Genomic DNA, 17,688 nt, shown 5'->3' with positions numbered 1-17,688 from the left:
TGTGTCCGTGCAAAGACTTGAACACAGACGCTCATAAAAGCCCTCTTTAGTAATAGGCAGAAACTTAGAAGTCCAAACCTTCATCAGCAGGTGAGTGAATAGGTACACACAGTGTGACAGCTATACATCACAGCACTGCCTGGCATAGATCGGAGCTGTGGATGTGTGGTAGCACGTGGATGAATCCAAAATAATTACACCAACTGAAGGAAGGTGGACACACCACCACCTCTAAAGTGGAGTACGTAGCGTTTGATTCCAGTATGGAAAGAAATCAGTGGCTCGCCCCCAAGAAAGAGGGAAGAGAGCTAGAAAGATAAATAAATGACTCAAAGGGACTTTAGAAACTTTGCAGAGCTGTGGATGTGTGTTCGGTTTCTGGATGTGTGCACACACGTCAAATCTCAACAAATTACGCACTCACAAAAATACATGCATAGTCCCTTATATGTAACTATATGGTTTGAGTGTCATTTGCCCAAAATGCTTAGAGGCAGAAGTATTTCAGAACCCAGAGTTTTTATGTCTTGAAATATGTATAATCAACTTTATCTATGTCAAGCACCCTTAAGCAGAAAATTCAAAATCCAAAATGCTCCAAAAAAAATGAAACTCTAAATTTTTAATTTTTAGGGCTGAAGCTCAGTGACGGAGCCCATGTCCAGCTTGCAGGTGGTCCTGGATTTGATCCCCAGCACCACATGTGTCCACACACACAAGGAGAAGATAAGAAAAATAATAATAATATTTTCAGATTAGGAATGTCCAATCTGTATGTAATAAAACTGTTGTGATTTTTATCTAATTTGAAAAAGCAATCCCAGGGATTTCTGTTTCTAGATATTAGAGCAGGTAAACTTTCTCCTACTCTTTTTTTTTTCCATTTTTAAAAATGTGCATGGTGCTTTGCCTGCATGTGTGTCTATATACCACACGTGTACAATGCTCAAGGAAGCCAGAAGTGAGCATCGGATTCCCTGAGACTGGAGGTGTGAAGACAGTTGTAAGCTGTAAGAATCAAACAGTCCATCGGGAAGACCAGTGAACATTCCCAAGCTCCGAGCCAGTTCCTCAGCCCCATCATAGTCTTACAAGTACAGCAAATACACTAGACACAAGACAGTCCTGAGACATGACAGGAGCAAGGCGGAGCACTAAAGCACACTGGGACCTGAGCACCATCGGGTTGGTTGAGCTCCCTGGGTGCTACTTTCATATCAAGTATCCTGGACGGGATCCTGGGAAAACCGAGAACATGAAGACATCAGTAAATGCAGAACCAAAAAAAGCCTCCCAGAAACTCTGCTCTCTAACCAAAAGACCAGAAAGGAATAGCATGAGCTATCCATGCACCCAGAGTCTCCGCTGTATCTGTTAGAGAGAGCCAGGGGAGAAGCTTGAACTCATGCCTGCAGCCAGAAAGGATGAGGTGGTTGTCCCTCGGTGGGTTTCAGCAGAGGCCAAATGAGGAACTTTGACCACTCCCACTCTCTGGTAACAATGAGCACACACACACACACACACACAGAGAGAGAGAGAGAGAGAGAGAGAGAGAGAGAGAGAGAGAGAGAGAGAGAGAGAGAGAGAGAGAGAGGAGCCTGCCAGAAACAAGATCTCAATAACATCTAGAGTCTCAAAACAAAAATAGCCAAACTGTCCAAGATCCAATCAACTTAATAAGACAAGGAAGGTGAAATGATACAAATCTTAAGATTATCTAGCAAGGGTTTTCAAAGCATCCATCATAAAAATGTCTCACCAACTATGAACATGCACAACAGATGGAAAAACAAAGTCTCAGAAAAGGTATAAAGCCAACCAAAATGGCAGGTTCTTTGACTGGTAATGCTTTGTCACAGCTTTTTTTAAAACTCTGTGTGTGTGTGTGTGTGTGTGTGTGTGTGTGTGTGTGTGTGTGCGCGCGCGCGCATTATGGCTTCCAGTTTTGTGGTTTTATGGGATTCCTGTGTATACGAGCCCGTATGTCTCATGTTTTCCCTTTTTTTTTTCCTTCTTCTGTTTGTTTTATCCTATTACAGTTTGTTTGTTCTTGTTTTATCTTATTGCATTTTATTTTTATTCTCCAGATACCTGCTTGTTTTCTAACTAGAGACAGAAAGGGTGTGGATTCAGATGGGAGGGGAGAAGGGATCTCAGAGAAATTGACAGAGAAAACCAAAATCAAAATATATTGCATCAAAAAATATATTTTAATAATAGAAAAAAGAATAAAACACAAAAGTTACAAGGAACCAAACAGAAAGTTGTAAGAAAAAATAGTAATAAAAAAAAGAAAACAACCAAAAAACAAAAAAAATCTCCATGGATGACCCTAACCAGCAGAACACAAAGGAGAAAATTACAGAAATTGGTCAATCTGAGGAAGTAAATAACAAAAGCAAATAGAGTGGGGGGGGGGGCTGGAGAGATGGGTTGACAGTTAAGAACACTGACTACTCTCTGGGAAGACCCTGCTTTGAGTCCCAGCACCCACATGGCAGCTCACAGCTATATCCAATCCTAGGGGATCAAATGCCCTCTTCTGGCACCTGCAGGAACTGCACACACATGGTGTACTTAGCTTCATGCAGGTAGAACACCCATAAACATAACAATAAAGGTTTAAAATTAGAGCCTAGGGAGCAAAGAGGGCAGCTGTGGAGCTGAGATTCCTTTGGAATCTCAAAGGAAACTGACTGGGCTGAAAACGATTGCCAAAAGTTTTCCCAAATTCCCAAACAAAAACAAAAACAAAACAAAAAAACTGACAGGCCCCAAAAAGCCAAGTATTGTATTTTGTTATATATTTATGAATGAAGAATGAGTGAGTGAGTGAGTGAATGAATGAAAACCTAGCCACTATGGTAAAGGCTAACAACTGAACCGTCACTTATGGAGTGGCCCTGGGTATATCAACCCCTCCAGGGCAGGTCTCATGCTGAGAAGTAGTTGACCAACATATAATGAGCTCCACAGTTCTGTTCTGCTCTGTTTTGTTTTTACATGTATATGTGCTTTTATTTGGTTACAGTTTGGTTGTTGGTGGTTTGTAGTTTTTCTTTTTTCTTTTTTCTTTTTCTTTTTTTTTTTTTTTTCTTTTTCTTTTTGGATGGTGTTTTGTCTTAGTTTTTTGGTTTGGGGGATTTGTTGTTGCATTGGGGTTTTGTCTTGTTTTTTAAAAAAAATAAAAAATCTTAAAATTGAGTGGGTAAGGAGGGAGAAAGGATCTGGAGGGACTCGGGGAAGGGAAAGAGTATGATCAAAATATATTTGAATTTTAAAATGTTTTAAACAATAAAAAAAATAAAATAAGAGAAATGAAATACAGCAAGAGCCCTTCACACACATCTTACATTATCAACTTCTGGTGTGATGTTCTGGTATGATCCTAGGGAAAGTGAGTGAAAAGCAGAACGGCTTTCTCTGCTGAGATCAAGTCCCACGAGGTAGACAGTGACTCAGAACGAGAAGCTAATTTTACAAAAAGAAATTCTATGAAACCCTCCACACAAAGCAATCCTTAATAAGTAAAAACAAAATGAAACCTATAAATCCAACCATGTAGAAGACTTACTGTCACAATCACCACAGAAGACTATTTGAACTGACTTTAAGGCACAGTGGCTTGATGCCATAAACGAAGGGGGACAAGAAATACAAAATGCAAAAGGGGAAAATTGTAAACCCTGTCCAGCAATCTTACTATGAACAGTCTTGCTGCTACTGTCATAATCATGTGTCTATTGTGAGTACTTGTGTGGGATAAAGCCAGTGGGTCAGTATCATTAAGTCCAGGTACATGATGTGTGCACATATGTGTTGTGTACCTGCATGCATGCATTTGTAACATATGTATGTGTAATTGCACCATGCATATGTATATGCATGCACTCCTGTGTGTGTATGCGTGTGCATGTGTGTGTATGTGTATGTGTGTGTATGTGTATGTGTATGTGTGTGTATGTGTGTGTTAGGTGGCTAAGAAAAGGGATATAGAATAAAGATAGTTAAATACAAACTATTTAAAATTGAAGTGGCTAGGAAATAGTATAATTCCACAGTATATCTCACTTTAAAATATCATACTTCTGCCGGGCGTGGTGGCCTACGCCTTTAATCCCAGCACTTGGGAGGCAGAGGCAGGTGGATCGCTGTGAGTTTGAGGGCAGCCTGGTCTACAAAGTGAGTCCAGGACAGCCAAGGCTACACAGAGAAACCTTGTCTTGAAAAACAAACAAACAAATCATACTTCTTAGCTATGCTGGCTGGAAAGCCTGAGAAATAATGTTAAACCAAGAAGAGGTGAACGGCATGGGTGGTGCTTCTAAGCGGCAACAAAAACAAAAAGAAGCCAGGCTTCCGGGAGAAGGAGCTGCATCTAGGTTTTCAGCAAATAACACAGAAGGGGGAGAGAGAGAGAGAGAGAGAGAGAGAGAGAGAGAGAGAGAGAGAGAGAGAGAGAGAGAGAGAGAGAGATTGCCAGGAGAAGCCTGCGGGTCTCTAAGAGGCACATCAGCAGTCGCAGTGCAGGAACCTATTGGACCCTGGCTTACCCCAAGGGTAGCAGGAGAAATGAATGTTGCCTGTTTCGTGTAATAGTGATCATGGGTCGGGCAAGTCTTGTCCTTTGTCTTTTTAGGCAGAATCTTGTCGTACATCCCAGGCTGGCCTCAAACTCAAACTCCTCTTGTCTCAGCTCCCCAAATACTGTGACAACAGGCACGCACCGCTGCACCCAGCTGGTTTGACATTTGAAGTCGAGAGTATTGAGAGAGAAATGATGGGCTGTCCCAGATCTGCTGCAAAGTCATCCAGAGTCGGGGCGGAAGGTGACAGCTGAGCACAAATGAAACCGTGGGCTACGAACTGGCTGCTGTGGGGCTTAGCTGTGGGGACTCTGGTTTTATCTGTCATTATCTGAACTTTACGTAGATATAGAACTTTTCAAAACAAAACAACAAGCTTGTTTAATATACTCATACGGAGCCAGGTGTGGTGGCGATGCTGACGATCCCAGCACCTGAGAAGTAGAGGCAAGCGGATCAGGAGGAGCAAGTTGGGAGACCAGCCTGCGCTACCTGAGACCCTACCAAAGATGGCCAGCGGGCCAGTAATGTGCTTACTATGACAGCATGGAACCTGGGCTCAGTGCTCGGAACCCATGTCAATGAACATACATTTAATCTCAGTGCCGGGGAGGGAAAAATAGGCAGATCCCTGGAGCTCACTGGCGAGCCAGCCAAGCTGAATCAGAAAGCCCTGGGTAAAAGTGAGACTCTATCTCAAAAAACAAGATGAAGAGCAACTGGTCAGGAAGATATTTGCAAGCACACATGTACCCCCTTCTCTCCCCCCCCACATGCACCCATGTGCACATGGAAACAGTTACACACACATACACACACATGCACGCACACGTGAAAACAGGAACACACACATATGTGCATGCACCCATGCACCCATGGAAGCAGGTACACACACACACACACACACACACACACACACACACACACACACACACCCATGGAAACAACTATACACACAAAATAAATAAATAAATAAATAAAATTTAACATAAATTAACATGACCACAGAAAATTGCATCCCTAGGGGTAGCTGTCCCGCTAATCTACACCAGTGGGGTTTTATTCTATTCCTAGAAGCCTAGAAGATTAGAATCACGGTCATGACAATAATATCAAGCATTTTATAGCATATACTGAGTTGTTTATAGATGTTTTCATTTAATCCTGGTAAACTCTGTGTAGTAAATAACTAAGATTATCTGCACTTCACAGATGGCGAGCCTCAGGGACAGAGTTCTGATGACAAAATTAAGCCTCACACCCACAACTGAACACGGTTGCAGATCTGAGCCAACACCCAAGGGTGAAAAATGAAGACGGCTTTCATTGGACTTCTTTGAGATAAAATGCCTCACATAGTGCTTGTCTGGTCCCTCGGAGGAACTGTATACACAGTTAAGTTAACCCCCACCCTGCCCAGCTGTGTAGACTCCCAGACACCGTAGTAGCCCTTCGCCCAAGCTGGAGCCCCTGTGCACGCTGGTCCCGGGAGTGACGTGGCTCACCCGGGCCTCGGTGCCTCTTCTCCATCCAGATGTAGCAGTTGTTCTGGGCGACTCCAGTCTGTGAGTCCAGGAAAGGGAGACGCACGCTCCGCTCTGCGCATAGCCGTGAGTTGTAGCTTCGGCAGTGCTCAATGGCTTCCTTGTAGAACTGGTCCCCAAGCCTACAGGAGACACAAGAGCAAAGGAGTGAGACCAGAGGAACTGAAACACAACCAGGACGGTAGTGAGTGAGTGTGTGTGTGTGTGTGTGTGTGTGTGTGTGTGTGTCTGTCTGTCTGTCTATCTGTCTGTCTGTCTGTCTTCATCTGTCCTATCCTCTCCCCAGGAAGAAGCTGAACTTATGGCAACCACGCCAATGAGCACCCAGAGTGCCATCAAGGGACAAAATACAAATTGTCATCAAGTTTCTACCAGATTCCATTTCGTGTCCCAAATCGACCAGCTCACTCAGAAACTCCTTTAAAATAGGCCCCAAAGAGCAAACCATCAGGAAATGTGACCAGCCCAGTCCTAGGGTGTTGAGATGAGGTCCCCAGAGATAGCACGTTCTGTAGCAATATTCGGCTTAGGACTTAGAACAGTCAGCAGCCAGACATCCCCCCCGCCCAACTCTTCTAAACCCACAGTTTAAGAAAAATAACTTCCTCTAATCAAAATCAAGCAAGAGAAGCATTTAAAATAGTGCTGAGGGGTGTTCTAGGACGGGGAGTTGTCGTCTTCAGTTGTGTACACACCAAGGGTACCCCACCAGGCTACAGAGCATGATCCCACAGCCATGGTCACACAGCCCTGGTTAAACACAGTAGGGCACAAAACAAAACAAAAAGGCATGATCATGAGAAGGGGACTTATATGGAAGAGAGGTAGGAGGTTAAGAGTGAGCAGAAGGCATCATGTGTATAAAATTGCCAAAAGTAAATTTAATTAATAAAAATTAAAATAGTGAGGTTGGATGGCGCAGATGTTAGGAGCACTCGTTGCTCTGCTAGGGGATCTGGGCACCCAGGTCAGGCAGCTCACAACCACCTGTCACTCCAGCTCCAGGGGACTTGATGTTCTTATCTGACCTCGACAGGCATGCACATGTATGTGGAATATACACACAAATAAGGATACATTTTAATTAGGAAAAAATAAAATGATGATGATGATGATGATGATGATGATGATGATGATGAACAATACTTGAACTCAAAGCAATTCAATGCCCAGAGTTAAAGCCACAAATAGAGCACCGTCCTGTTTTGCAGGGTGGCGATCTGATTTAAATCGTCATTTTTTATGTCTGCGAATCTTTGGTACTCTTGGACAAATATAATGTCAAGACAAAAACAAAAAACAAAAACACCATAACAATGATATAATCGAGCAGGTGAAAAACAATGAGAGCAAATACCTAACATGTAAAACATGGGGCCATCTAAGAAATTCAAACGTAACAGCATAACCTCTGGCAGGTGACCCTGAGCCTTGTGGAGGGGGAGGTACGGAGGCAGGACAGGGAGAAGCCAGAGACGGGAAGGGCAAACTGCAGAACTTAATAAGTCCTCTGAAGCAATATTATAAATGTCTGTCCCAACAGGGAGCCATTTACTCTGTCCAGGCCCCTCCTCCCAAAGGTTGTACAGCTACCAAAATAGCACCACCACCTGGGGACCACGCGTTCAAACTCAGGGCCCTCTGGGGAATGCCTACATGCAAACCATAACAGGTACCGAGGGTGTTTATGTTGTACAACTGCCACACCATCCACTTCCAGAACTCTTTATGCCGACGAGCTGCAGCCAGACAAGCATTAAACAACAATTCTCTCTTCCTCCTCCTCCCCACCCCCCGCAGCCCTGCTAACCACCATTCTGTCTGTCTGTCATTTCCACTATTCAAGTCTTTCATGTAAGTTGGATCTCTCGAGGCCTGCATATCGCACTTAGCATACCACAGCGTTCTAGATCCATCCATGCTGGAACACGTGAGAACGCGCAACTGTTTGGACCATCTATATCCCATACGCGGCTTATCAGCTCATCGCTCGGCGGATACCTGGGCTGCTCCCACGCTTTGGCCACTATGACTGCAGCTATACCTTCTACTGAAATACATCACATACCCCGTGGACATAGGGTACAAATATCAAGCCTCCACTTTCAATTGTTTTTAGTTCAGGCCCAAGGGTAGATTTGATGGTCCTTACGGAAATTTTTGCTTTGCTTTGCTTTGCTTTTTTAAAAACTACCTTACTGTTTTCCACAGTGGCTGGGCCATTTCACAATGCACAGGTTTCTAATCACAGCACATTCCACTACTGTTTACTAGAAAGCAAAGTGTTTTGGTTTGTGGTTTGGTTTGGTTTGGTTTTTTGTTGTTTTTTTTTTTTTATTTTTCAAGACAGGGTTTCTCCGTGTAGCCTTGGCTGTCCTGGACTTGCATAGACCAGGCTGGCCTCAAGTCATGGAGACCCACATGCCTCTGCCTCCCCAAGTGCTGGGATTACAGGAGTGCACCATCGTACGTTTAGAAGGCAAAGGTTCTTATGTTTTTTTATTAATTAATTTACTTACTCACTTTACATCCCAACTCCCTCCTGTCCTCCCAGCCCCACCCTCCCTCCCTCTTCCCTCTTTCCCCCCTCTCCTACTCCTCAGAAAAGGGGAGCCCAAGAACAACAACAACAACACACCCCAGCACATCAAGGCATTGCTCCTCCTCTTTTCCTGTGGCCAGCAGAGGCAGTCCCGCCAGGAGAAAGTGATCAAAAAGCAAGCAACAGAGTCCATGTCAGAGACAGCCCCCACTCCCCTCACAGCGGACCCACAGGAAGCCTGAGCTGCCCATCGGCTACATCTGCATAGGGGGCTTAGGTCCAGCCCATGCATGGTCCTTGGTTGGCGCTTCGGTCTCTGCAGGCCCCTCTGGGCCCTACTTATTTGTCTTCCTGTGGAGCTCCTGTCCCCTGTAGGTGAGTGTAGGGGTGGGTAGGACTTTACTGAAACAGTTCTGTCCTTCCATCAAAGATGGAGCTGAGGCCCTCAGGTTTGCTCAACCTTTATCTGCTGAGTCACCTCACCAGCCCCCCACCTAAGGATTTAAAGCAAACAATGAAGAATACAGCCATGGAGGGAGGGGGGGGCGGGTCTAAGGTTCCATTTGTAATTTAATTGTTGTCAAGCCTCTGGGCAACAAACAACACTCTCCCTCTGCTCCTCACCTCTGAAAATCCTCCGACTCTCACAGAAAGGCTAGCATGCACAGGAGGCGCCCTGGCAGCTACCAAACTACCATCAAATCCCAATAACCACACAGCTGGAAATGAACTGGGGAGGGGAGCTAAAAAGCCCATTAAAATGCTATAAAATGGAATGGTACATAATCTGATGTAATCAAAGATACTAACAAGGACCGTGAGATTGATCAAAATGAAGAACATTTTCAGCAAAGTGTTTGCCTGTGTCACAACGGCTCCCCCTGCTAAACCAATGTGTCTGCGAGACAGTTCCACCCTTCAAGATAACACAGCCTGGCCAGGGTATGCAGCGGCAACGACTCACGCCATACTGGTGGGAACTGCTTGGAAAACAAGAGGGAGAGATTTCCCATAGTCTGCTGTCTTATTTTATCCAGGATCTTACTATGTATGTAGCCCATGTGCCTGCCTCAGGCTCCCGAGTGCCAAGGCTACAGGTGTGTGCGCATCACCATCGATCCAGACTCATTCCATGATTTTTTTTTTAAGATGTTAACTAGTTCAATCTAAGAAATTCTGCTTTGGAGGTGAGAGGCACAAAATCAAGTCTAGAAGAGGGGGAGGGGCAGTAAAATTCATCTCCTGGAGGACACAGGCTTTTCCTTCTTCCAGACAGAGAGACTTCTGGAAGCCAGAGAACCAAAGAAACCCACAGCCACATTTCAAGGTGAACGGTGAAACGTTTCAAAGTTGACTCGTTCTCCACTTCCAACAGCTTTGGCCCACATAAGAGGAACAAGAAAACGAGTTCACTAAGAGCAAATAGTGACGTCGGCCAACGTCTGTGCCTCACACCGAGTGGAAAGGACAGCCAAACAAGGCTGTGACACAGTGAAATCAGCGTTGATCTTAAGTCCTTTCCACTGTCCAAATACGCAGTGATAGTACGAGCAAGCATGCTGGGGGAAATGTGCATTTCCAAAAGTGTCATCTTCGTGTGGATATTGGATACTGAGCAGTGTCAGGGTTCTCGCCTGCTACCTTTACGTGGCTTCTGGGGATTGAACTCGGGTTGCTGGGCTTGCTCTAACCCACCATGACCATAGCCTTAAAAAGTAGCATCCCACAGCCTTTAGAGCAACATCTATTTCCAGAGAAGTCGCTTTTAAAGTGACTGGGCAATGGCAGTAACTTGAAAACAAAAGTTAAAAGCCATTTTTGATGACATGGAAGGAAGGGGGGGAAAAAGACTCCCACCTCCTGGATAAATTCAAGCAGCACTTCTCCCAAAGTTAATTAGCCAAAATCTTCACGGGGCTTTCTGCACACTCTAAGAGAAAAATCAATGGCCAGGTCTCCCAAACCCGTGGGAAGCAATTTAAACAGAAGAGAGGACAAACGGCCTTTCCAATATGGCATTTTAAAATAAATAAATAAGTAAAGTCCCACAAGGAAAGGATCCCACGGGTGACATTTGCATTAAAGCCACAGGGCGCAGAAGGAGGAGGCACAGGCTGGCAGCAAATGACTCATTTTGTGGCATTGTGACCAGTGTGCCCCAGGCTGGAGCAGGCATGGACCAGCCTCAGCCATCACCTGCCTGTCCCAGACCACGGGGGCTAGAGTACCAAGACATGACTGATGTGCTGGGCTGGACGAAGCTGGCACCAGGCAGGTTAGAGTGATGTCCTCATCAAGAACTGACCCCAGGCCACTAAAGGCTGCAATCAGAAACAGAAAGGCAAGAAGTGGCTGGGCTCTGAAAAGCCTTCTAGTTTGGAACGCTGGCTGCCTGGCTCTAGCGGGTTTTTATAAGGGGTGGGAGGTCCCTTTATGGTCACAAATGGACAGAGGTGTCCAGTCTAGCTCCGAGAACTGCATGTTCCTCTCAAGACATTGTCAGGGACGTTTCTTGAGCTTGTGTGTGAGGAGATGAATCCCAGGGCCTGAAGGACCCTCTGCTCCTCATCCCAACCCCCACTCATGGGAACTTGTCCACTGGCTCAACTTAAGCTAATGCTCTGGTCCAGCCCTCCAACCAGACACTTGTCCTTACTGCCCAGCAGGTTCTGTGCTCATAACTAAGGGCACGTGTCATGTCGTGCTTCAAATACATGCCCATCCGGGAACGGTGGGACATGCCTACAATCCCAGTATCTATGCAATGGAAGCTAAAGGATTACAAGTTCAAAGCCACCCTGGGCTCCATAACTGGTCGCTGTCTCCAGTAGCAGGAGAGGGAATGTTCAAAAGCGAATTCTTCCTCTTCTGCCAAGAGCCTCTTCCACACCACCACCCCCAGCTTTCATTCTTCTGGGATGGGGAGCAAAGAGGGGTCACTGCTCCCCACCCACGTAGCCGCTGACCCAAGGCCCTTCCTCTGCCCTCACGCCATCTGGCAGCGAGTTGTGTCATATCCAGAGTTCTTGTCTGTTCACTCACACTGCGTGGCTGCAAGTCCCCTCTTGCTGTTACAGCAGAGACCTTGGCCTACTATTTGCGCCTGTAAACAGAGATAAGCAGAGCCAGAGCAACCCTGGCCAGTGACACGCTGGTCCCTCCTTCCCTCCCACCTCCACCCTCTCCCGCCTGGCACCCTGCCTTCTCCCCGTAGCCTCCCCCAGCTGCTCACCTCCCCCAGCCACCCACAAACACACATCAAACTCATCTCCAGAGCACTGGCACCCCGCTCTTTGCCTGTCGGCATGTGTAACTGTGGCTGGGAAAGCTCCGTTCTCACTTAGCTTTGAATAAAAGCCCTCACAAGCAACAGGCAGTTTTTAAAAAGGGAAGGGAACCATTTTGTGTCTCTCAATGTTGTACTGTTCTTAGAGTGGCCCTTGAAAGGAAAGTTAACTACTCAGTTAGGCTGAATTGTGCCACCCCACATGCAAAAAGGGGGGCTAATGTCCTGACCCCCAGATTGATGGTGCCTGGAGATATAGAGCCACAGAGCTTTTAGAAGTAATTAGGTCTTGAGGGTGCTGCCTACACAACAGGATGAGGATTAAGGGAAGAATAAACATAAAGGGGCTGAAGAGATAGCTCAGCCCCAGCAAAGGCTTGTCTTACAAGCACAGGACCTGAGTGCAACCCCCAGAACGCACATTTAAAAAAAAAATCTGGGCAGGGTGACACACGACTCTATCCCAGGTAAAGGCAGGAGGAGAAGATGTTCAAAGTCACCTTCAGCTGCAGGGAGAATCTGAGGCCACCCTGGGATGCATGAGACCCCTTCCCCCAAAAAATGAAAATTTAAATATAAGTTAGTCCCATATCCACACATTTGAGGACACGGCAAGAAGGCAGCCATACTTAATACACCAGGAAAAGAGCCCTTCCCAGGAACTTGACCTTGCTGGTACCCTGACCTTGAACTTGAAACCTAGAGAACTGAGAAATAAAAGCAGCATGAGCTATTCAGACTATGATATATGGGAGGCTAAGTATCAGGCAAGCCTGTCCGGCTCTACAGCATCCACTGGCTCCCCAGCTCTGTGCCTCACTCTGACAGCCTTCCCTGAGGATCACACAAACATTTCCATAGGCCTGCAGAAGGGCTTAATGAAATATGAAATATGCGCCACGCCGGGGGTGGTGGGAGGGGGAAGCAGAGATAGAGGAAGAGAGAAGAAAGAGGTTAAGAAAACAAGGTGGGTCCTTTTATAGAGTCTTGGGCAGGGACATGCCTAGAGGCAGGTAGGTAATGACATCATAGGTTGCTAGGCAGACTGGGGCAGGATGCTAACACTTAATATGCAAGAATCCTGAGCTCGCAGGGCAGGAATGCCTGCAATCTACTGTCTTTCCTTTCTCCTCCCCTTGAAGCGCAATCTATTTTCTGCCACTTTGTGGCAATAACTCCGCCTGAGCAAGCTGGTCCTCTGCATGTGACATGTGACATGTGACATCGCACCATGGAACCTTCACTAGGGCAGTGACCTTGAGCTTGTCAGAAACCCACTCAGATTTCTGACCCAAGCTGAACCTCACACATTAGAGAGCAAAGTGGCTGGAGCATAATGGTTCCAGGAGCATCCCGCCCTCCCAGAGCCCACACCTGACCCCACACCTGACTCATCGGTTGCTCCATCCCAGAGCCCAGGACAGAGAGTCGGCCACGCTGAGTTGATAGATGAATAAGTGCCTAAACAGAAGAAGCAACCAACCAAAGGTAATCTTCGTCTGATGACTTCCGGCACGCAAGAAGCAGACAGCCTCGTCCGTGTGCCCAACAAAATACTCATGTCCGTCCACCCACAGTTTGGCTAATCTGAACTGGTTCAAGGCTGGCTGAAATTCTACCTCTTCTGGGAAAGTTCCCTGGCTATCCTGCCCAAAACACTTATTCTCCACTCCCATTAGTCTACTTAATTTTTAGTATTTATTTATTTACCTGTTTATTTATTTATTTATGCCTTCCTTATCTTTTTCCCACTCAATTGAGTGTGGGTGTCTTGAAGATGGGGCCAGAGAGTTGTATTCTTGTCTGTTCCCAAACCACACACGTTAAATGAGCATGAATGTCTGATTGGAACTGCTATCAAAAGTCAATCAAAGATGGCTAAGCCCAGCCAGGCAGTGGTGGCGCACGCCTTTAATCCCAGCACTCAGGAGGCAGAGGCAGTTGGATCTCTGAGTTCGAGGCCAGCCTGGTCTACAGAGTGAGTTTCAGGACAGCCAAGGTTACACAGAGAAACTGGCTCAAAAAAATAAAAAAACAACAGAAAAACAAAAACAAAAACAAAAAGATGGCTAGTCAACCCTTGTACATACTTTGTTTGCTCCTCCCCTAGATAACGAACATTCTTAAATTTGACTACAGCACCCTCCCCAAGTATACATTAGCCAATAGCAGTAAACTGTGGGGTTGATCTCCTACCAATAGAGTGAGACACAGTCGCAATGCTGTGTTAGGACAAAGTGAAGTGAGGTTCCCACCCTGGTGCACTGCCTCCTTGCCAAGTTACTTTTAGTTTTGTTCATGAGTCTCTTTGTGTAAAACTGAATATAGTCTAATGTTGTTTTCTGACACAGTTAATGGGCTATTCAAAACACAGAAACCTCCTCTGCTTGAGCATGGAGTAGGACTGAAGGCACCTGGCTTCCCCAGACACAGGAGCAGGCCCCTGCAAACTAACATCCTGCAAGATCGCAGCCCCCCCCCCCCCCCCGCTTGATTTTCCCTCATCCTAAAAGGGAGGTGAGGCTCACCTCAGCTCTGTAGGTTCATTTCTTCACCCAGACTCCAAGCTGCCCTGCTGGAAGTTGCAGTACTGACATTCTTGTGTGTCTTAGTGCAAAATAATAATAATAATAATAATAATAATAATAATAATAATAATAATAATAATAATAATAATAAAACCTGATCAAAGCAGTAGAAGAAAGGAGATGGGTGTGGCTTGTTTGGGCTTACAGTTTGAGAAGCCCACCCTGACAAGGAAGGAAGGGGGCAGGTGTGTAAGGCTGCTGAGCACACTGAACTCACAGCAGGGAAGCAGAGTGGAATGGATGCTACACCTCAGCCAGCTTTCTCCTTTTCACACAGGACAGACAGTACTACCCATGTTCAGAAAAAGTCTCCTCTCTTCTGTTAACCTTAATCTACAAAATCCCTCACAGACACACCTAGAAGCCATGCCTTGTCTCCTGGGCGATTCTAGACTGGGTCAAGCTGGCAGCCTGTGGTCATCATTAGAGCCCCCCTCTCTTTCTCCAAGCTTTGGAAGCTGACTGACCACTGTGTAGGCATCAGACCTGCCCCAGGAGACATAGATCATCCCCACCTGACAGGAAAATGTCCTGTCACCTGCCTTTCAGAAAGCACAGTCTAAGCCAGTGATTCTCAACCTATGGGTCGTGACCCTTTGGAGGGGGTCAAACAACCCCTTCACAGGGGTCACCTAAGACCATTGGAAAACACAGACATTTACACCACCGTTCATTACAATGACAAAATTACAGTTAAGAGGTAGCAACAATAATCGCTTTATGACTGGGGAGTCACCACAACATGAGGAACTGTGTACTACAGGGTCGCAGCGTTAGGAAGGTTCAGGACCACTGGTGTAAGCAGTGTCTCAAACTGCGCTTTGTAAAAGAAATCAATAGGTAGTCCAAGGCTAGGAGATTGGTTCTGACTCTGGAGGTGTGGAGTGTGCGTGATCACACACTCTTCAGCCCACTCCTTACCCCCAGGTGAAGGCGCACCCCTCATCTGGAAGAGAAGGGCATGAACTCTCTGGACCCTGTGTTTTAAGGGCTGAGCTGAGAAGCTCCAGTGGCTGACTCTAACTCAGCTGGCGTGGCTCCCATTAGAAAAACCTCAGGAAACTGCATGAACTGAAATGACAGTGCTTACCTGTCACAGGCCAACCTCCCTCCCCCTCCCCCACCCCCAGAAGCCCTCGTCCCTTGTGAACCCAAGGCCTACCTATGGTATAGACACGGACATCCTCGTTTATTCAGCCTGTGGCTCTGATCCCCATAATGGCCCAGAACAGGCACACTGGGGACAAGGGGGACTCTTGTGAAAGCCACATTAGACAAAGAATTTGAACCCTAAAATGCATTGTGATTTCAATGCCGTTCAGCGGATGTTCAGGCCCACTAGACCCGATAAATCCCTCCTCCTATTCCTCGGGTGAAGACTTTCTAGGGAGTTATTATGCAAAGCTGCCTAAGCAAGACGGAATTTATATTGAACCTGGCCGTGATTTCTGAGCTGCCACTGGATGTTCTGATGACATACGCGCATCCCCCGGTTGAAGTCAAGGGGCTGCCAAGGACAGGAGCCTGGAGGCAGTGTGATTCCTTCCAGTAAATAATGCAAGGAGAAGGAGGGGGAGGGGAAAAGGGGGAGGGGGAAAGGGAGGGGGAGGGATGCTGTGGGAAGGAGGGAAACTAGCCTCCCTTGTACCCAAGGTTTGCCTTTCAAATGGCACCTAGATGTGACAAAGTCAAGTCCCTCCTCTGAGCATTAAAGGATGTATAAAATGTCACCAACTTTTAAAAGTCACAAGGCAGCAGCAATGTCCCCTTTACCCTTTAGGTAGGGCAACTCACACTCAGAAAGCACATCCACAGAAGAAACTTCACTGAGTTTAGCTAAGGATGTCCCGTTCCTAAGCTGGGCGAGATCACACACCTTCAATCCTAGAACCCAGGAGGTGAAGGCAGGAGCCGAAGGAGTTCCTGAAGCCAGTCAAAGGAAAGAAAAGAAACAGGAGGAAGTGGGGAAGAGGATGGATGGAAGGAAGGAAGAAGAAGAAGAGGAGGAGGAAGGAAAGGGAGGGCAGGATGGAAGGGAGGGAGGGGGAACAGACAGAGAAAGGGGGAAGGAAAGAAGAGGAGAGGAAAGAGAAAAAGGAAAGATGTCTAGGCTCCCTGCTTCACCCAGCAGGGTACAGAGAAGCTGTCCCTGGAGTGTGACCCCCCATAGGAGTGGCTCATCAATTAGACCATGCGCAGGCTAGCAGCACACAGGCGCATCTTCGCTGCTGAGAGACTTGGACCTCAGTGCGGCCCTCCCCAGAAGAGGGAATACAGTCTGGCATTTAACAGAGCCACAAAGAACATGCTCTTCCACAGTCAATTCTCTACACGGCTGCCCAAGCGACCTTTTCAAAACAGAAATCGGACCATGACATTCTCTCCTCTTTAAATCCCTCAGGTATCTTCCCACTGCACTCAGAATAAATCCAAACTCCTTCCCATGGCCGTGGAACCCCGGACTGTTTGCTGTCTGGGTCTACTCGCCTTTCCTACTTCGTCTGGTCTCCACCCTCTTCGTGAGCTGCGTTCTACCCTCTCAGTGCCTCCTTCTCCTTCTCTTCCAAGATAACCTCACGTCAGGACGTTTGCATTTGCCGCCACTGCTACTCTCACAGACTTCTCCTCAGAGAAGCCTTTAAATTAATCCACCTAGAGTAAGCCGCACACCCCGCTCCTCCTGACCTCCTGCTATCTCATAGCCTACCTCAGTTTTTATAACATTGCCCAGTTTCAAACTCTCTCTGTTTAGCCAGACGTGCTGGTGGACTCCTTCAATCCCAGCACTCAAGAGGCAGAGGCGGGTAGATCTCTGTGAGTTCAAAGCTACCCTGGTCTAAACAGAAAGTTCCAGGACAGCCAGAACTACCCAGTGTGACCCTGTATCAAAAAATACATATATATTATAATAATTAATAAAATAAAACAATCTTAGTCTCTTGACTGCCTCTGTGCAACTGAACATTAACCTCTGTGCAGACAGGGCCCAGTCTCTTCAGATCCCTTGCACCCAGCACAGGAATTGGACCCTAGGAAATGTTCAGGCACTACCGCTGAATAAATAATGAAAAGATCTGGGTAAACTGTAAGTCAGAGCAGAGGGCCCCAGGACTAGAAATGAGAAATGCAGAGATTCCTCCTT

General features: G+C 46.5%; 1 protein-coding gene across 3 annotated transcripts in view; it reads right to left on the bottom strand.

Annotated features, from left to right (window-relative positions):
- The window catches only part of DPF3 (double PHD fingers 3), a 277,263-nt gene that overhangs the window by 147,337 nt on the left and 112,238 nt on the right, over positions 1-17,688 (bottom strand). For all 3 annotated transcript variants that reach the window (XR_014780988.1, XR_014780989.1, XM_084792130.1), the window contains exon 2: positions 6,092-6,252. Coding sequence is in view for 1 of the 3 variants with exons in the window: in XM_084792130.1 (XP_084648256.1) it covers positions 6,092-6,252 (161 nt within the window). In the remaining 2 variants the exon portion in view is untranslated. The remainder of the gene's footprint in view (positions 1-6,091; positions 6,253-17,688) is intronic.

Source organism: Acomys minous, assembly GCF_964271855.1.
Source record: "Acomys minous genome assembly, chromosome: 8".
Classification (NCBI taxonomy): domain Eukaryota; kingdom Metazoa; phylum Chordata; class Mammalia; order Rodentia; family Muridae; genus Acomys; species Acomys minous.
The sequence above is the reverse complement of the archived record's forward strand: the minus strand, read 5'-3'. Positions and strand labels throughout refer to the sequence as shown.